Source organism: Microtus ochrogaster, chromosome 4, assembly GCF_000317375.1.
Source record: "Microtus ochrogaster isolate Prairie Vole_2 chromosome 4, MicOch1.0, whole genome shotgun sequence".
Taxonomy (NCBI): domain Eukaryota; kingdom Metazoa; phylum Chordata; class Mammalia; order Rodentia; family Cricetidae; genus Microtus; species Microtus ochrogaster.
Genome location: NC_022011.1, coordinates 85853398 through 85874862, shown reverse-complemented (window position 1 = coordinate 85874862; position 21465 = coordinate 85853398). Strand labels below are relative to the sequence as shown.

General features: G+C 43.7%; 1 protein-coding gene across 9 annotated transcripts in view; it reads right to left on the bottom strand.

Moving 5' to 3' along the window:
- The window catches only part of Osbpl6 (oxysterol binding protein like 6), a 165119-nt gene that overhangs the window by 28565 nt on the left and 115089 nt on the right, over positions 1-21465 (bottom strand). For 3 of the 9 annotated variants that reach the window (XM_026789317.1, XM_026789323.1, XM_026789321.1), the window contains 9 exons: positions 20406-20519; positions 20128-20298; positions 17681-17813; positions 14707-14810; positions 13657-13749; positions 9453-9527; positions 4954-5119; positions 3322-3455; positions 2514-2537 (listed from right to left, as the gene is read on the bottom strand). In XM_026789317.1, coding sequence (XP_026645118.1) covers positions 2514-2537; positions 3322-3455; positions 4954-5119; positions 9453-9527; positions 13657-13749; positions 14707-14810; positions 17681-17813; positions 20128-20298; positions 20406-20519 — 1014 coding nt within the window. The remainder of the gene's footprint in view (positions 1-2513; positions 2538-3321; positions 3456-4953; positions 5120-9452; positions 9528-13656; positions 13750-14706; positions 14811-17680; positions 17814-20127; positions 20299-20405; positions 20520-21465) is intronic. The other 6 variants (XM_005346616.2, XM_026789330.1, XM_026789327.1 and 3 more) reach the window with 3 other exon arrangements.

Below are 21465 nucleotides of genomic sequence, written 5' to 3'. Positions count from 1 at the left end.
CCACACACACACACCACACACACACACACACACCACACACACACACACACACACACACACACACCACACACACACACACGATCTATGAGGAGCAAGCCAGTAAGCAGAGCTCCTTCATGGCTTCTGCATCAGCTCCTGCCTCGAGGTTCTTAGCCAGTTTGAGTTCCTGCCCTGGCATCCCTTGATGGGCAGTGCAATTCAGGTTATGCTTTTGGTCATGGTGTTTTACCACAACCATGGTAACCAGAACTAAGACACCCTGTCCTTAATACTGATGTTCTCTGCTGCAGCACCAGCTCCACTGGTCCTCTTTTGCTCTGCCTGAAAATACCACCCATCAGCATCTTCAACATCCCTGAGATGCTGATTTCCTTACTTCTCTTTCTGCCCCTCAAGATGGAAATATATATATCTCCATTTGTCTGTTAGATGACCTACAGACATTTAAATTCCTCTACAGAATCACTTATCACAAGCCTCTGGTAAATATGTCCTTTCTGTTTTTCCTCTTTTGGGGAGAAAGAACTCACATGCTACGTTATCCAACCAGGGGCTGGAGTCTGCTTCCTTAGCCCCCTTCTAATGTTCACCTGATCACCAGGCCACGATGATCCCATAACTCAGCCCTTGCTCTACCAACTATGAAAGGTCTTTGCTTTGGGAATATTACCACACATTTCATCAGACAGTCTGAAATTACCTTAAATAATGAGTCTGACCAGGTGGTAGTGCCTTTATTTCATCCATTCTCCATACTATGATACCTGGCTAATCTTTCTAATATATACAGAATGCCACATATTTCCAATTTCTGGTAGTTAAACTTCTTTAAGCCTCTTTATCATTGATAGCATAAATTTAATCCTTCGTGTCTCAATGGGATGGTTATCATCTCATGACTACCCATGGAATAACTTCCCCATTCACCAAATTCTCTAAACTCCTATTAAGTGTTCAAAATATCAGGATCAATTCACTACAGAAGAGTAACTGTCAGTAAACTGAATGCCTAACAGAGAAGCCACCACATAGCGGTGAGGGCAGAAGTGGCCAGTGTGTGCTTGACTGGCTCAGTTGACCTGTATAGATGGGCACAATAATGTCACCGTAGCCAAAAGCTACGACACACAAAGGTAAGCATTGAATTTTCCAGTGGCTAATGTGCAACAGTCTTGATAGTCCCAAACTATTTTCATATCTTTTTGAGCCTTTTTGGTTAGGAGGAAAATCGACATTTAACAACCCTAAACCAAACAACCCAAGAAAAATCTACTGAGGCCTTGACTCATGATGCAAATTAAGTATCTGTCAAGAGCAGGAACTATTTGAACTCAAAGTGCGTATGGTTGGTTTCACCGCTATCACTTTAGGGTGGGGTGCTTCTTCATCCCCTCTGACCTGAGGAAGTCAGATCCCTGCCTGTGCTTTCCGCTCAGTGCTCTGACTCTGGAAATCTACCTCACCATGTCCTGCTGTGAATGGCACAGTGTGGTCCATTTAACTCTTTCCTGGGTGGACAGTGTTCACTTATCAACAAGATCATGAGCTTCCTGGAAACCAGGTCTGTGATATCCCATGTCTTGCATAATATCTAGTCAGTTAAATGTATACACAAATGAAAAAATGATTTTCTACCACTCCAATCTCTCTTCCTAGTCATTTCTAGATTCTTACAAAGCCAAATCCTAGATCTCTATGCATTTTTGAGACAGAGTTTCATGAATCTCAGACTGACCTCAAAATCATTATGTAGCCAAGAAAGACCTTCAGCATCTGATCTCCTTGCTTCCACATCCTGAGCACTAGCATTATAAAGCATATGTCACTTTGCCCAATTCTATGTGGGGTTGGGGGTTGAACCTGGGCTATTTGTGCATGCTAGGCAAGCATTTGATCAGCCTCCTCATATCCCCAGACCTCAAGCCAATTCTCTGTCTTAATGAGAGAGAAACAAAAGCAAGCAAGCGGCAAGCAAGAAACAAATTTTCTTAGTATATGTTCAATATGTTTAGGTCACTAAACTAACATTATAAAACATACTAGAGAAAAAAATACAACACTTTGGGGTTCAGGGTGTATTTTATGTGTCTTCATCTACATGTTTGTTTGACTATTATTTTGACCTTTCTTCTTCATGGTCCGTTCATAATAACAATTTGGAAGATCAATTAATATTAACGGAGCGCTGAGAGGATTCATTGACGTGAGCAGATGTCATAACTTTTGCTGGTTATGAGTGAAGTCCTCTGCAGGCTGCCAGTCAGGCGCTATGGTGACGTACATATTCCCAAGGCCCTGGATTGTACTGGAAGCCTCATATGTCCCTCAGCTGGTGAGGTTTGTGGTTGTGGGGAATGTGTAGCCTAGATATTGGCATGCCATTATAGGAGACCGAATACCGAAAACACGGACAGGTCGGGTACGCAAACCACAGTGAGGAGAGTTCCCATTTCACTTCTCGGGACTACGGAAAATATTCAAGCAGGGTCGGATCCACATGGAGAACCACTTACCCACGACTTGCTGGCTCCTTCACTCTGATCCAAGGCGCCAGGAAGTGAACAATATTTTATATAAACACTGAGTTGTCACAAAACAATCACATAACAGCATCACATGCTCAAAGGATTCAAACTGGGTGCAATTTAGGACTGTCTGAAGAAAATGTTTATTACAGAAATGTGTAGCTCTTAAGAATTTGTAATCGAAACCTCAACTCTGAGGTATACAGGGGCGTGGTTACTATTAGTAAAATAAAATATAACATATGCTAAAATTTAGCATATTTGTGTTCAGGAGCACAACAGACTGAAGGAAATCCCAAGAGCGCAAATTAGAAAAGAAATAGGAAATTAGTAATTACCCATTTACCTATTAATTACCTATTCACAATCATTAGTAACTTTCAACAGATTAAACTCTAAGTGGAAAAACATACAGTGTGGTAGACCTAGTAGACTATGTTTTATTTACCACTGAACTGAATATATTCTGGAATACTCCTTAAACATGCAAATCATGTATAAATGCCTGTTTTACTTTGTCTTTTTAAAAATCAGGAGCTATCTGACAAACGACCCCAGACATTAACTCAAGCCGTCAAATACACCAATTTATATGTACTCAGCAATTATTGCTCATTTTCACTCTACCTTGACCTTTTTAGGAAAAAAAACCCCAACACTACTATTCAATGCTGACTCTGCAATGTCTTGGGAGGGTGTCAGAGGGACATGCCATCCCCAGCGCTGCTGGCCTCCTCCCTCCTCCTTCGCCTAGCATCTTTTGCTGGTCCATGCACAAGAAAACACTTGGGCCTACCTGTGATAGTGACTGCCGGAGCCTGGCCATCTGTGTGCTATGGCCTTTGTTGTGGTCTTGCTCGGAAACCATCTGCTTCAGCTTCTCCTTCTCTATAGCGATGCTATTAAATGCAGACTTCAAAAGAGAATGCACTGAGCAGGGAGAAAAGCGAGGAACAAACAGTAACTGTAGCAGAACGAACACACAGGCTGTCAACTTCTGGACACTAGCTGGTAGGTGTCGAGACATTTTCCAGAAAGATTAGGTTATGGTCTGACTTAAAAAAAAAAAAATCAGCCCTTAGGGGGAAAAAAAAAAACTAGCCTTAAATAGAATCATCTGAGTATCCATACTCAGAACAAATATGCAACTATAATTAATTAAAATGAAAATTTTTATATGTCATGCCAGATGAGCCAACACAGATTTGGAAGCAACATACAAAATACCAACATCAATTCTCAACATCAATACTTAGAAATTAACTTACATCTCAAGAAGGAAAAGAAAGCATGTTTGTTTGTCATGTTTGATGGTAATATTTAGAGCCATTCTGTTAAAGTGTCATGCAACTCAAGAGTTATTACAGAGTTATTTCCACAGTGCACCCCCCTACCCCCAAAAAAGAGCATTTTGTGAATCCTGTCAACATAAATCGGACAGTGGACCCAGAAGTCCTGACTGGCTTCTTTGCCTTGGGAAACGATTTGGATTAAAAAGCAACCCTGGCTTTGCTTTGTCAGCAGTGAGTGTCTCGGTGCCAAAGGTGCTTTGATTTAAAAGCAACAGCAGGAACAACACTTCTCTCCATTGCCCACATATCTAACAAGTTACGTTGGTAAAATCTGAGGCAGTCTTGTGGTTTGAACCACAAAAGGTTGAGCTTAGAATTCCTATTTTTATATTAACAGTGTTTCAAAAGTGTGTGAAGTCTTCCAAAATAGACTTCCTTTTTTGAAAAAAAAAAAAAAAGCTACGCCCCTGTTTCACAGTCTCTTAATTCATGTGTAACAATGCACCATCAACGGAAAGGAATTCCATCAACAGCTGGAATTAATACCACTGTTGAGTTCAAAGCTCCTCACAGTGCCCTTTTAGAGGCCAGCGAGGCATGGAGCTGCCCATTTTGTCCCCCTTGCATGGAGGGTCTGTATGTCTGCTGAGAAAACCTGTAGTTTAACAGAGGCTTTCAAAGTCTGGAAACTTGAGTTTCTTGGAAGCTTCAAGACTCACCAAACAAAGCTCTCTTGGGGGTGCCATCGAGTGTGCCCCTCCCCTGTGCTGTGCTCACCTACCCAGTCCTCCAACTGCTGCCACCCCAGCCCAGAAGCAAAGGCACTGGCTCTGATCCCGAGCTACACGGAACACCACTGGCTCTGATCAGGATATTAGCATCCAGTTTAACAAGGCAATTAAAAATGCATTTGTGAGGGAGTTAGGAAACGGTATTAATTGACACATCCATAGAGAAAAGTAATAAAACGATTATTTCAGGATTATGAAATTGGAGTCACATCTGGTTGTGCCGTAAATATCGGACACAGGAAACTTGAGGAGCAGCACGGTGACCCGGGCGTCCACCTGGATGTCATAAAACAACGACCTTCCATCCAATTAGCCACGGCCTGAGAAAACACCTTGCTGTGTTACCTTTCTGTGCGATCAGACAAAATTCTTCTTGTAGCTTTGTATAATCCGTGGAACTTTCCAGAGGGTCAGTGAGGTGGCTAGGAGGGGTCTGGAACTCGGTATCTGCACAGAGGTTGGGGTTGGAGGAATGCAGGCGCACTGGGGACATGGTGGCACTGAAGGGAACCTGGAAGGGAAGGTGTAAATTATTCACGTGTCCCCATGTCCTGTTCCACCATCTGCTACACAGACAAGGTCTCTCCTATCCTTATTCACTGCTTTCTGACGGCATGCTCGGAGACCCTCAGTCCTCACCTCATTTATTTTGCAAGCAGTGTAGGTTGGGGAGAAGGGGTCTTGTTTCTGATAGTTCAAGAATGCCCAAAACTCTCCGAATTTTCATTTTTACAAAGAATAATAACTATGGAATGAAAAAGCAGAACTCTGACCTGAAAAATAAGTGACCTCTGACTCATCCTGAAAAATAAGTGGCAGGGAAAAGAAGCCTGAACCTTGATGCGCGAACCTGTTCTCATCCTGAGGGCAATTTATGTTCACTTGTCTTTGAGCCTAGGCAGAATCTTGATAAATATGTAAAAACACACTTGAAGACTCACTTTGTCTACAGCCACCAGAAAAAAAAATAACAAGTTTATATTACATATATTACATACACTAATGACTCAAGTCATCTAAAGGTATACTCACTAGAATATATATTCACAGATTAAACCTGTGCTGTGAGTCACTGCCATTGCCCCCGGGGTGCCACACACGATACTAATCTATAACAAACGTGGTTTATGAACCTGCCACCGGTGCAAAGCATTAGGTAGTAAAGGTTGCATTATTCTAGACCATTCCCAATGGCTACAGGAACTTCCCTGCCTGGACTGCATCTGGATTGGCCTTGTGCTGGGTGAAGGCAAAGTACTTTCTCATCCCTTTTAAAAGGATCAACCCAAGGGTCACAAATGCTATTGGCCAAATGCTAATTCTTCTAGGAAATCCAACAGGAGTGACTTTTCCCTTCATCTTAGGTGTTCATTCAGTTGTCCTGAGAAGCCATATCGTAGACTCTACAAAAAGTGAATTTTCTACAATTGAAATGATAACTCTTTCTCCCTGGCGAATTTGCGTATTTCCATAGGAAAAAGGAGGCAAATCTTGGCTTGGGCATGGGGGTGGGGTTTTAAAACGCTTAATTTTAAATGTATTTTTTTTTTTGTTTAAATTTCATGGATTTGGTGAGATAGGATAGGAAAAAAAGGATTCCCTCTCTCTCTCCCTTGTTCTTTTTGGATAGAGAGAAAAAGAAAATCTGGCTTCTGGGCAGCACTAGCCTGGGGGCCCTGCTGATGCAGCTCAGTTCTGCCAGGGAGTAATCTCTCTGGAAAGCTACCAAAGGGGAGACGGTGCTACTGAGGAAGGAAGAGAACAGGAAACTTCCCACTAACAAGTGTCTTTGCATGCTAACAGACATTCTTGGAGGCTTTCAGAGGGATCGGTGCCATTATCTTCTATTCTCAGCAGGGACAGCAGGGACACTGTGCTGGGAGATGTCAACAGCTGCCTATCTTGTCAGGCTCAAAGTTCTTCCCATTCCAGATTTGAGTCAGACAAGTTAGGAAGGAGTCACTGGAAAGAATGGGATGCGGGTGTTCCCTTACTCTGGGGACTCCTGTCTGGGGTACTTCTGTGCTAACGATGACAGAGGGCCTTTGGGAACACCTAAGAGAAGCATGGGGTCTGTGGAAAATGATTAAAGGTAGACATAGGAACATTAAGAAACACAAAGGCGGGTGTTTGGGTTTGGGAGATACTGTGTGTTGAAGGTCCTGGGAAAGAGTTTCAGGCCACTCAGTGGTACCGAGTTTCTTGTCATCAGTGATGACTGGGAAGGGAGCTGCCACCAGCTCCCCGTGCTTAGAGCTGAGATTCCTCAGTGCTGGATTTGGGACTTTCTCTCTGCTCAGGAAAGAACCTCAAGGCTTCCGAGAAGCCCTATGACAGGGAGGAAGCCTGGTTCTGGAACTTTCTGATACTAGCAGCTGTAGTATGGAGTGGAAATGTTAGGGGATGCCCTGAAAACTCACCCACAAATAAGTCAAAAGAGAAGGGAATTGTAAGGAGACCTGCTGGCCCCAAATATAGCAAAGAGCACTGGGAAAGAACCCCAGTGTGTCCAACAATAATAAGTTTAGAGGTCTTACTCAACCGGGGTGAAACCCCCCGTTCGTGTTCTGCAGTTTGCTTTCAGGGATGTTTGAGGTGCTGGAGGCTTGGGGAGCCTTGGGGAGCCTTGGTGATGTTCCGTAGTTGGGGCCAGTGTTTCTGTGTTTCCAGTCTGAAGTTCTATGGGCTTTGGCTAGTGGAGAAAGTGGGTCATTCCAGGGGCAAGTGTTAAGACCCAACAAGAATAAATTTTGGAACCAATCTCCTCAGGTATAAAGGTCACTCCACTCCGGAAGCCTGAGTGGAAGGGGATAAAACTGACAAGGATTCTGTGGAAAGATTCTAGACCAAAAGAGCTTCCTGTAAGATAGGGCAGGTCCAAACGTGGGGTAACCTTCCGTGTTGGGAAGAGGAGGGGCACTAAAAGAAACAGGGAGGCTCAGCCAGGCCACTGGAGTTGGGGAGGGGCCAGGGGGCAGTGGTGGATACTCCATGCCTCTCAGGATAGAGTCAGAGTGCAGACCCAAGCACGTTAGTAGCCAGCCACCCCAGTTATTTCTGTAATTATTCCAAGAGTTGATAGTACCCTTTTTTCCCACTAGAATCAAAGTTATTTTTATAATTCCTGTGGTCACGGCTGGGTTGGGATGTGGGCATTAATGTTTCCTATTTTTAAAGAGCCTTTTCTTTTGCTTCCAAGTGAAGAAAATACAAACCTACTCTAAGCAAAGGGGTGCTAGCCCTAACTTTATTATTTTCACTGTCTGCATCTAAAGTTTACAAAACCGAGCCCAGGAGAAACACAATCACCCCCTGCACGCTCTTTTGGAAGGGTATCAGTGGAAGAAGCATTAGCTTCTTCACAAGGTAAATGAGTTTGGCTTTCCAGACTACGATGTTGTTACTTCTCTAACGATCACCTGGATTTCTCCACTTGGGTCCTGTAACTGGTTAGACACGTCTACTGTCTGAATCTGTTACTGAACCAGGGGCAGAGACTTCATTAATCTGCACTTGAATACGTCCGCTGCACCAGAGTGCAATTTCAGGAATGACTTGGTTCAAATATTTGTAAAACTATCAATGTAGGCGTCTGTTCCCTAATTAATTCCAAATCACTGGTTGTTTCAATAAGCAAAAGTAATTCTATCCCGTGGTCTGGCTGAGCACTTACGTATCCCCCTCCCCCAAGCTGACCACGAAGTAGAAAACCAACAGCCCCCACACCAGGAGCTACTCTGCCGGGCAATCAAAACCTTCTCATGAGTATTCTTAGCAATTCCAATCTGCAAATATAGCCTAATTTTTGTAAGAATAAAATTGTAATTAACTCAGAAAATATTTATCAGATAAAAACTACCATACATGCTTACTACGAACTCGGGAATCTCTTATTTTTAAAAGTGAACAAGGTCTTGGGATGAATTAATATTATGATTGACTTTTATCTGGCACATGATTCTGTGGGGAGCTGTTCTGCTTCCTACTGTCTCTGGGGGACGGTCAGGATTCTTTACCCTATTGACCTAGGTCCTGCTAGCCTTTCGTTTGCCTCTTAGGGGAACAGCCCTCTACACACGGATTAGACGCCATCTAACTCTGTGTGTGTTTTAACAACAGTGCTCTACACACAGACTAGACGCCATCTAACTCTATGCGTGTTTTAACAACAGTGCTCTACACACGGATTAGACGCCATCTAACCCTGTGTATGTTTTAACAACAGTGCTCTACACACGGATTAGACGCCATCTAATTCTATGCGTGTTTTAACAACAGTGCTCTACACACGGATTAGATGCCATCTAACCCTGTGCGTGTTTTAACAACAGCCCCTCTACGCACGGATTAGACGCCATCTAACTCTATGTGTTTTAAATTTCCATACAATATTTCCAGTTTCCAGGTCAATATTCTTTCTAGAAAGCGATTTCCCTTGCTATGTCTACTTCGGATTCATGCAGAGGTGACATGAAAATCCATATTCTCTTATCCCCTCGCTTCTTCCTCACATCCTTCAAAAAAAAAAAAAGGTAGCAAAAGTTCTGGCGATCAGTATGGAAAAATAAATAAATAAACCATCTCATATTCAGTTTCTCAAAATTAGTTAACCTTAGTTTCCATCCTCTCTTCCAACAACAGGAGAGGAAAAGGATTATGAGCTAGCTCTCCCTTTGCCAAAACCAGCACCCACGTCCAATGGCTGCCATGCAAGGCGAGCCAGAGACCATTGGAAAGTAACATCAGCTGGGCAGGCCACAGGTGATGCTCAACACACGGGTGGCACCACCCCCACAAAGTCACCCTTGCACAAAGGTCCTCGTTTGAGATCGAAAGCCACTCACTGTGGTAGCCACCGCTGCCGCTAGCCTCTGCCGGCGCCGAATTGTGTTGAACTGGCCCTTCGCAGGTGGCCCTTCCTGACAGTGAATGGGAGAAGAAAAGGGGGTAAAAACATGGGGTGGGGATGAAGAGGGTGGGATTTATGGGGGGGGGGGATGAAAGATAGTCAGACAAAGAAAAAAGGGAAGTTTTAACTGTAATTGACTTTTCTTTAAAAAAAATTAGCATTGGAACAGCTCAAAGGGACATTCATGCCACAAGGAATGTTCTTTATTCTCACTGCAGATCCCTCAAACATTGTGAATCCACCTCCTGAGTATCATCCCTGCTTCCCAAAAGATGGATCACTATGAATTAGCACATTAATGAGGAGCCTGTGATTCTAAGGCAAAATGAACGCGCACACCGCTTTTGAAACATGGGATGACACACTGTATGAAGTCAACAGGCATCCAAACGGTAGTGAAGAAAACAGGCAAACTCAGGGGAAAGTAATTATATAAAATGTAATGGCAAAAGAATGCATTCAGGGAAAAGAATAAGGGAAGAGAAACAGGATTCTTCAACCCCTTACTCAACCTCCTACCAAAAAGACTGCTGGCAGGGACTCCGTATTAGCATGAGTGCTGGGATCTTCAACTTGAACAGTTTCCCAAGGTGGAAGCCAGGCATACTGGATTGGGGTTTGGGGCAGCTAGGGAGCCTTTACGTGCCTCAGTGTGTGGGGCCAATGCCTAAAACCACCAGTTATGAAAAACAGCAAGCACAGGTTTCATTTGGTAGCGTGCAGCTATGCACAGGCCTGATGAAGTCAAGAGGCAATGGCATCCCCTTCTCAGCGCTGCAAACCCCGACTCTCCAAGACTGGGGAACATAAACACTTCTACTTCCAGTCAGCCAAAGTGAAGTTTCTCAGACTAACTCAACAATTTACACAACAACAACAACAACAACAACAACAACAACCACCACCACCCCAGGACTACTTTCATCTGTTTGGAATGACAAACGGTTTGAATTCTCACATCTCCAGTTCTCTCAATATTCCAAATGACTTTCATATTTTACTTCACAAATCTTTTGCATATTTATATGTGTCATATACACATACTCTATTTTCTACAAAATCTCTATACTTAATGTAATAAAAGGAAGGACTCATCTTCGCATGTCAGTATAATTTTGGAATGCGAGACTAAGTCAGCTTCACATGAATGATGGGTAACTTGATTGGCCACTATGTACCTCTTCCTACTCTACCTAATTCCTCCAGTACCTAGGACCGATTATCTAACTTACTCTATTAATAACACAGGGCCACAGAACTTCTCTTCTATAGCACTTCTGACTAAATACTGTTATTGAGATTTTTTATGAGAACCAGAAAATCAGAAGTTTTGGGAGTCCTGGATGCCTATTTTCTTAAAAGATGCTCCCCACAGAAACTTCGAGACAAATGGTTACTTTGTGAGTTACACAGCAGATTTCGGAAAGCAACAATTCAATGGTATCTAGCTCAGATATGACCAAACAGATCTAACATTTAACTTTTATCTTCAAGAAAGGTGAGCCATCTATCCTACCGAGAATAAGCTACTATCCAATGTCCAGGGTGACATGCTTCATTTTCTACTTTCTGCAGTCAACAACAACAACAAAAATAACCTATCTTAGAATTCTTTCAAGATGACAATGATTAGAATGATGGATGTGAAGTTCGATGATACAGTATCAACACGAATAATGATCACCACCCAACTACCACCGCCACACAGCCCAGCTTCCTTCACAATCGGCTCACGACCTAAGTTACAAACAACAGAAAGGGAGCTATCATGGCCCAAGGATCTCTCATTGGCTGCAATAATGGTCATCCCGGAAAGTGAGATGATTATCACACAAATACTTGGCATCATCAGATGGAATTCTCAAAATCAAAAAGCTTTGGGAATAGGAAGGGGAAACCAGCAAGGGAGAGAAGAAGAAGGGAGCCGGCATCTTAAGTAAATGTTATGTCTTTCTGTAGGCAAAAGACAGCGGAGTAAAGCTGCTTTTGCCTGTGACAGACATTGCTGCGTGAACAGATTCAGCCCCAACGGGTATGCATGTTGAAGGGGCTCCGGTCCTCTTCTGCTTATACAGAGACTCCTGCCAGCTCTTGGGAGACCTGGTGCCTTAGGCAAGCAGAAATCGTTGTGTGTGTGTGTGTGTGTGTGTGTGTGTGTGTGTGTGTGTGTGTGTGTGATACCAAACTCTGAGGTACTTCAGTCAAATGATACACACTTTAAGTCCAATTGGAAGGAAATGGTCTCTAGGGTGATTAATAGCTTCCTGTCATCCAAAGTCTATGTTTCTACTGAAAACTACATCCGTTCCTCTTGGGCAGGCAAAGGGAGTGTGGGGATGAGGTGATCTCAGATGCCTCTTCTAAATCAGAATCATAAGGTTATTTGGGGCACTCCTTGTTTAGGCAAAGCAAGACAGCATCAGTGAAAAATTCCAAGTCTCTCAAAGATCTGCCTGCTTTTGCACTGATTTCTTCCACTCAAACAATCCTAATGAGTTCTCGGCACATTTATTAACCAGAATATATTCTGTTTCCTCCAGGGGGAAACATAGATCAACTGGGCTTGTGGTGGGAATCCCGATCCCCCAGACAGCCAGGAGCATTGTGCTCAGACTTGCTGAGAGCTGGTCCACTCAAGACAATGGCCGGGAAGGGAATCTGCTCAGCGGTGTGCGTCATGAAACCTGATTAGAATAGTATCTATCCTAAGCGGGCATGCACTTTGGGTTTTAGCATTCTTCAATTCTTTTATTTAAAGAAAGGGTTCTTCCGGTTGCAAAAATGACTCTATTCTCTTAGACACGAGAACATAAAGACTGAAAACAAACACAACTTATAAACTCAAAACAAATGACAATGTTGCAAGTTCCCTGTGAGATCATTTGGCCCATTTCCCCTTTAGCACGAATTTTGTAAAGAGAATAGAAAACACATAAAGTATGTTCTTCCAAGGAACACACAGAATTCCATTCATGGGCTGCAGATATTTGAAATAGAAATGTTATTGTGTAGTGCTTGTGAAAATTTATTATGAATTACATCAAATTAGAAAGCATGCCAGCAGTTTGTTATTGACACACTCAGAGCGACAATACAAAGAATGTTGTTAAATCAGCCTGCATTAGAGGAGAATTACGTTTGTTAATTATTCAGAAGAAATGGAAAAACATTGAACAGGAGTTACTTTCACCTTTGTGTTAGGATCTAAATTCACTGATAAAAATTTTTTAAAAAATCTGAAGTCTAATTTTAACTGTGCAGGTAAGCAATCATCTTATACAGCTAAGGTAAGAATAGTAGAGATTTTTGTCAAGATTTGAAAGTAGTATCATTTATGACATAAGGGGTTTGGAGCATTTATCATATTCTGCATCACTTAAATGCAAAGAGGATCAAATCTGAAAATTTACAACTATTTATTGCAATTAAAATTTTTACTTCAAGTAAATTTATCATGAGCTATGGATATTTTAGTTCCAATTTTAGAGTGATCATTGTAGGCCAGATATGATCTACCTTTATAATTACAGAGTTGAGACAGAATTCAGTAATCAGTAAATTTTTTTTTTTTTTTTTTTTTTTTAGTAATCAGTAAATTATTTCAATAACCTGAGCAGGAGCAAATAGAGTCCAGAAAGTTGAACAGAAATACATAAATTATGAGGCCAGAGAATCATAGCAGCCACACTGACCCCCACTGTGCTGGCTTTTAACCTACAGCACCCCTATATAAGGCCTTGATAAACTATGGACAGGGTTCACCCATGAAAGAGCCCTCTAACGCTGAGACTACATAAATGAGCCCACACTACAGTCCGCTGGCTTTCCAGTTTTATTTTCAAGTGGCTTTCTGTCTGGGTTTTAATGCTTCAAAGGCTGTGACTGAGGATGGAAATCCAATCATGTGGCCAAATTGGATCATCTTTACTTTTCAAGGTTTTTAGACTTAGGTCCAACTAACTAAAACGAATAATTCCATGTTTAGATGACACCAACTCCGCAGAGCACAAGCTTTAAAGTGGGTAAGCTATTCCTTCAACCTCACGCCCAGGGGCTGATCTGGAATGGATACAGACGTAGCGCTTTAACAGTGAATGAAAGCAAAAAGGAAAAGGAAAAGGAAAAACAAAAGGCTGTACCTGCAGTTGGATTTTTGTATCTTTGCTGACACTTTTTGTTCTCCAGCGTCTGGTGACCCGCTTGTCTTTCTTTGAAATATCTACACAGTTAGCCTACGTTACACAAATAGTTAAAAGCAACAGAGGGTTATTAAGTTCACACACATGATAACGCACACACATAGAGCCCAGAAAGTTAGTAAGGAATCATTAGAACCCTAAAGCAAGCCAGCCAAAGAAGAAAGACGTTAATACTAGAGCCAAAGACCTCTCTACAACTGACCTGGGAAAGTTATATTTCTAGTGAGCAAAAATGAAAACCAGATTGGAGATTGTGAGCATCTTTTCTACACTAAAAGATGCTCATACTTCTGAAAGTTCTAGAACTTAAACTTCAAAGCCATTATTGTACATGGGGGAGTGATACAAATATGTATGTCCACAATAGTCTATAGTACATTTATGGGTAAAACACTGATAAAATTCAGCCAGGCGGTGGCGCACTCCTTTAATCCCAGCACTCAGGAGGCAGAGGCAGGTGGATCTCTGTGAGTTTGAGGCCAGCCTGGTCTACAAGGGCTAGTTCCAGGACAGGCTCCAAAACTACAGAGAAACCTTGTCTTCAAAAAACAAACAAACAAATGAAATTGATAAAACTCTTCCTAATTAATAAAAGAACACCAAACTTCAAAAGTATCATGAAGAACTCGAGAGGGGCTGGAGCCACGGCTCGGCAGTTGTTCTTACAGAGGACACAGGTTTGATTCCCAGCACCTACACAGCAGCTCACAACCATCTATTATTACTCCGGTCCTAGAGGATCCTCAGGACTCCACAGCCACTGCACACATACGGTGCACAGATATGCATGTAGATAAACACAGATACACATTAACTAAAGAAAGAAAATGACTGCAGAATATAAGCCATAGATTGATGTTATTATAAATATTGCAATGTTCGTCTGAGTGTAGCTCTTCCCTTTTGAGTGCCACCTCGCAAAGTCACAGGACAGTCCAGGAAGGGCTTAAGTTGGGATCTTAGACCTTGTTACCGGGCAGTCACGTTTACCTGCATGTCAGTGAAGTTCGGGGCTGACTGAGTCCTCTGAAGTATCTCCAGGTTTTGCAGGAGCTTGCTAAGTTCCACAAGGTTTGACTGACAGTGTGCAAGATCTAGGAAAGACAAAACCGTCAGAACTGGGTAGAAATGGCGGAGATAATATGAAAGGGGTTCAGTCCACACTGTGGTAGGTATGATGCGGTCGACGGGTGGGCAGATTTGTATTTATATAATGGTGATGCAGGTAACCCAAAGGGTACCTTGCTCGGGGTCAGACCATGGGAGCCACTGGCGGTGAGAGAGTTCCAAACCCATTCTTACCACCCGCGACTGTGAAAGTAGATGGTTTTAACCTGTCAAGCTGTGTGTGACCGCTTTCCTGTCTCCACAGTTCGTCTCATGGACACTCCAGAGACTTCAGCAGACTTGTGGCTTTATTCCCAGGGGCTGTCTACTTGTTCCTCTAAAATGGTTTGCAAGTTGGCTGTGTGGAATTTGGGTGGGGCCAAAGTCAAATTCAGTAAAAACAGAACAGAGTAAAAATCAGTTAAACACACCTGTTCTTCAGCTCACTGATAATGTGGCAAGAAAAGGTCCCTTTAAAAATCTATTGTAGATTCTTACTAATTTGAATTTCATCACTACAGAAAAATATATGTTCCAAGAGCCAAGTAATTTCCCCATATATTGGTGGCCTGGATTCATATAAGTCCAGAAGAGTCAATCCCCTTTACTGTTAGGATTATAAATCGGACACACAATGGGTTCCATAAAACGCTATGTCTTCAAATTCAAACAATGAAATAAATACGAAATGTTCCCTTTTTGAACTGAAACCCATCTCAGGAGTAAGCTTGCTCCACGGCAAATGGTCAGTATAGGTTTTTTTTTTTTTTTTTGTACAGCAAGAGATTAGGGGAGAGGGGAGTGTTCATGGGTTCATGGTTTGAGAGCAGACTTACAAGCGAGACTCCACCCTATCCCCACAAGGTTTAGATGATTGACAGAAAAGTTTTAGCCAAAACAAAAGGTGGAGGAGGGCAAAGAGGTTGGGAAGAACAACCATCCAAAGGCACACAGCAGGATATATGTAAATACATCCATGTTAAAAGCAAAACAAAACATAACAAAACAAACAAACAAACAAAAAACCAGTTGCTTGAGTCTACAGAAGGCGGCCAGGTTGCAGGGGTAGGTAGGGCCAGAATGCTGAATGCACTGGCAGCTAAATGCTGAGACAGGATTTTGGAGTAACACCCTAGAGCCAGTGAAGAGTCCCAGGAGGGAGTCTGCAAGGTTATTTTAAGGTCTACCAGGCTTGAGTGGGCACTGTGTGGCGAACAAAGCACCCACCTTGGGATTAGTGAACTGTGTGCTGGCTGCCATCCCAACCTCCCCACCGAGGCAGCTCTAGAATCTCGGGCAAATGTCTGGACCATTACAAATTGCATTTTCCTCATCCACAGGGTGCAGAAAGCGAACAGTACCTATGCCTCATGGCTGGATGCAACAGAATATTAGCTGCTCAGTATTGGCATAGTGCCTGCAAACAGGCTCACAGGTGATGATTTCCCATGAGCCTTTGAGAAGGATGACTAACTGAGCAGGAGACTAGGTAAGGTAAGGCAGTCAGGAGGCTGTGTGACTACCAGGGATGAGAAGAATGGCCGGTCGGGGTCACGAAGATAGGGATGGATGTCAGCTAAAGGTTGGTAAGGATAGGGACAAGACTTTGAACTGGCTGTGTGAACGGGGGGGGGGGGGGGAATGAGCTGGGTGCAACAATCACTGACGTTTGGGGCCCAGGTGTCGACACAGCCCCTGGGGGAAACCCACGAGGCGGGTAGGGCACATTCCTTTCAGAGGTGTGCTTTGCAGTGAGAAGGTCTGAGTTTGAATCCTGGGTCCTCTTTTGCAGCTACAGGGGCTGGGCTGAGATGGGGGAGCATCTTGAAGACGATCCTCAGCACAGGGGAAGCTGGGCAGTCTCTAAACACTGCAGGAATCTACAGGGCTGGCTGAAACTGCTCCGCCTCCTCCCACAACTGGAAGTTGTGAGTGGTTGGTGAATACGTCCCGGGAAATACTTTAACGAGATGTCATATGGACATGATTATGAATCTAAAACTTCTTTTAAATCATAATTTAACATGTGGACTAAGTTTGGGAGTTTGGTGTCTCAGAGAGTTGAAAAAAATGCACATTTGGAGTTATTATGCTGGTAGAGTTTTTTAAAAAATGGTGAGGGTACCAGGAGGATTGACAGATTGTCCATGTTTTCCTTGGTAAGTGAAAAAAAAAATCAAAAAGTTACATAACAGCTGTTCTTATTATAATTTCACAAATAAACAAAATTAATATTAAGTTAAATTAAGTCAGTTGAATCTTACTAAACTCTCTCTGCATTGCCCTTTTATTTTTTGTCAGTTTTGTGGGTCGAATGAAACTGTTTCGGAATGGATAAAGCATGGGGCAATGGGTTCCGCTGAGGAAAGAGAAAGTTGTTAAACAGCCCAGGATGGAGTGGACAGGTCAGAAGACCCCAAGGCCTCTCCATGTAACCCCACTTCCAGGTAAGTCCGGACATGCAACCCCGGACCCTATGGTTTCCATCTGTGCTGACAGGGAACAGAACTGTTCCGTGGGCAGTACGACAGCAGAGAAGGGGGTATGGAAGGGACCTAGGGAGGAGGCAGCGTGGAGCCCAGGACTAATGGGGGAGCTCTTCAGGCCGCGGGGGACAGGTCAAGGCAAGGTCAAGAAGGAGCTGGTAAAGAGATGGCAAAAGTGGAAGAGCGTGGAAGCCGAGGCAGGAGAGAAACTCAGACCCACTGGTGAGGAGAAAGATCTAGCAGGTATAAGACTAAGAGAAAGGAAAGGCCAGGTCACTCGGGGAGGTGAGGCTGGAGGCTGCGTTGTTTTGGTTTCCATCAGCTTTGGGCTTGGGGGCTCACTCTGTGAGCCCGCCGAGGCAGGAACTAACCTTCCGCGCACCTATCCATCTCTTCGGAGTCCTGCAGCCAGGCCGCCACTTTACTCTGCCCCGTTGTGCAGGTCGCAGGGAGGCTGTTACTGCACGGTAGAGGGGACTGCCACGGAAAACTGTTGGGCTGCATCTACATGCAAAGACATGAAGGGCACGGTTTACACACGGGAAGGCTGAGTTCATGCACGCGAACAACACTCCATCTGCTAGCTCCCTCATCCGATGAAGAAAACAGCGTTCAAAGAAATCGTGACCCATCCTCACGAGGTGGCTAGAACTTACTCAGAAAGCTGTATCTGATACATACTGTAGTGTCCTCACTACAGTCTCCGGGACGCATGGCTAGAGGCCTCTCCTTCCCAGATCCTCCCTGTACCCCAGTGTGTGATTCCTAAACTCACCACCCACCAGCAAGCAGCCTAAGGATGCTCTGAATACATTCTGAAGACTATATAAAAGGCCTTCTTGCCAAGTTGTCTATAGCTGATAGCTTTCTCATGAAAAGGATTTTTTGTGTGAACTACAGCTGAACAAAAAAAATGCAGATACTAATGTGTACAGCAAACAGCCACATAAACAGAGATTTGCTTCGCAAGGAAGGATATGGCTTTAAAGCTGCATTTGACTCGGATACTCACTGGCAACTGATTCGGCCTCTTCTGAATGATTAAGAAATAAATAATGCACACAGTCAGCAAATCCAGTCTTATTTATTACCTACACAGGGTCACAAACCAATTAACACGCAGGAGTCTCATAATTCGATATGTGGAAAGCAGGGAAAGGGACAAAAGGCCCTTTACTGCATTTTGATAAATGTAATGGAAATCACCCAGGGAATCTGAGCTCGGAGCCACGCCACTTGCAACGGGAGAAATGGGCCTTTTGTGGGAAGCAGAGCTGGAGAGTGTTCTTATTCCAGAGCGAACAGTGAGGGGAGGGATTTGGTTTCAGTCCCCCAATCTCAGATATCACCCAAGTTATTTAATAAATAAGACAAGGGCCAGAAAGAATGCATCTTTTATCAACACTTTGTGCCAAAGATACCAGCCGAAACTGGAAAAACCTAAGAATTAAAAATTAATGTTTTCTTTTTAAAGACCTGTTTGGGATACAGTTCTCATTAAGTTGGGACTAACCCAGATTCATCCCATCCTGTGATGAAAACGCAGGTGGCCCAGAGAAACACAGCGACTATCTTGGAGACCTCTGAGACCCCAAACCCCAATCCCCCTGGCTCGTGACTTGTTCTCCGTATTCCCAAAAGTGGTTAGTGTTTCAGTCAACCTCATTCCTAGGAGAACGGCCATCCGACAGTCTTTATCAGGAGTGAGACCACAGGGAAGTCATAGATCGGGTTGCCTTGTGAAATATAATAAATAGTGGGTTTAACTTATACACTAGTATTTTCCATCAAATAACAAAAGCCAAGCATGGTAGATGCCACTAAATTTGATAGGTTAGGTCTGGTGTTTCTCAATGAAGTTCTCCAATACTATGTAGGAAGGAAACTATATAATCTGGGTATTATGGAGACTCCTGTGGAAGCAAAGAGAGAAGGCAGACAATCCACTGAAACGTTTTTGAACCCAATCAGCTTCTCTGACCTCAGTTTGGGGTACCAAGCATAAAGCCACAACACCCCCGTGCAATGCAACCCAAGGACCAAATCAAACACAGAAACAGTTGCTTCCCAGCCTGTTGCTATAACCTTGACTTTCAGACAAGAAATACCTCCAGCTTTTCGGCAACACAGGCTGTGAATCTTAACACAACCCAAGGAACCACAGACTCTCTTGTCTGTGTTTAATGACAGGAGGTACTGGCTTTGTAAACAGCTGTGTGGCCACATCCCAGGATGGCTATGTCACTTGTATGCATGCAAACACAGCCTCTGTGACAGATTAGAGAGGAAGGATTGTCATATGCATAACACACTCACTCACTGAAACGCCACCGATACCACGGGACCTCTCCAGCTGACCTGCATTAACTCCGGGAGCCGGGGGAGGGGGTACCGAACCACCTCTCTCTGGGTCATGTATACATCGTAGCTCAAAGCACTGAGCTTCGCCTTCAGAACTTTGGAGTCTCTTTATTACTACCCAAGAATTCCCAGCTGTTGTCTAAACAAAAGTTTGCTCTACCTCCCAAGATTCCCAAAAAAGCCACACATACATGACGTGCGTGGTCCACTTATGATAAAGGAAAAATAACTGGAAATGCTTGGTGATTCACGCGTCTGGCTTATCTTGTGATTAACTCTAGTGCCAATGTCGCTTGTCTCCTGGGGGTCAGCTTACAAAATCAAACTTCTCTTCTGGTGTTTTCAAGGACACACGGCGATGTGTGTGTGTGTGTGTGTGTGTGTGTGTGTGTGTGTGTGTGTATACACACATTTCTAAGCGGTTTCCAGGCTGACTTCTCGCAGCACGACGTCATACCTTTCCATCCACAACAGAAACGTTAGCAGCTGGGGAGGACTCGGCTGTCGAAGCTGCGGGGAAGATGTGAAAACTCGCATCTCTTGGCGATCGCACAATCTCATTCTGACGGTACAGGCGGTGATGACGCAGTTTGGAGACCCAAGCATCAAACCAGTCCTGGGATTTCACCTGGAACAGGAAGCAAGGAAAGACAGCTGTGGAAACCGTCTCCTGGCTGCCACGGGCGAGGGCAAATCGCATCCCCCGCTAATGCCGAATGTCGAAGACAATTTCACCTTCAAATGATAGATGTGCTCCTCCGTGTCAAGGTCTATTCTCCGAGCTTTCTTTTTAATTGACATGACAGACAGTCCAACATCAATGCTCCCATGGACCTTCCCCTTTTGGATCTGAAATCAAAAGACTAGTGAATTATGAATAGCGCTGGAAGGATATCTGGGCTGGTGTGTCTCTGTTCTGAACTGAGGGGAGCCCAAGGAAAATCTTAACTCACTTATGGGGGTGACTACATTCTTTTTAATGATGAGAAACTGGCCAAGGTCTGAGGGCAGTTGGGCTGTCGTGATCACACCGATTTCAGCATGCAGCGCTACTCCACTTCCTCTATTCTGGGCACAACTAGTGATGTCAGCTCTCCGGGATTCCAGATCGCTTAGCTTCTAGCTCCTCTAAAAGGTAACACCAATGAGTCCCAAAATAACCGAAGTCAACTTTTGAACCGTGACCCAGAACACCCATGAATCAGCCGGATGGCAGCTGCTAGCATAGAGTTGGGCAGCTGAGATCAGAGATCAGGGAGCAGCTGGCCCCCTCTTCTGACTGTCCCCAGCTGACCAAGGACATAGCCGGTTCCATGGCAGAGAGGCAGACAAAACTAATTCTAAGATTGCCCTACACCACACGGCAGGAGGGAAGGAAGAAACTCGGAGAGTCTCGTGCAAAGTACTTCTCAGCTATTAAGCAGAAGCAGTCTGGAGTAATCTTAATGAGTTGGAGTTCTCAAGACAAGAAGGTGAGTGAACACAGGTTAAGTACAAACGATTTTTTTTAAAAAGAACTTTGACAAGAACAAGGAGGGCTTTAAATTTCAAAAAGCAAAGAACATGGAATTCATTTCAAAGTGTAAAGAAAAAATAGTTTCTGAATAGTCTCTCTAGGAGAGAAAGGGTGATATTATTAGTGTGTCACTTTTAGGCTTAAACTTCTGCTTAAAAAAAACAGTTAAGGCCGGGCGGTGTTGGCGCACGCCTTTAATCCCAGCACTTGGGAGGCAGAGGCAGGCGGATCTCTGTGAGTTCGAGACCAGCCTGGTCTACAAGAGCTAGTTCCAGGACA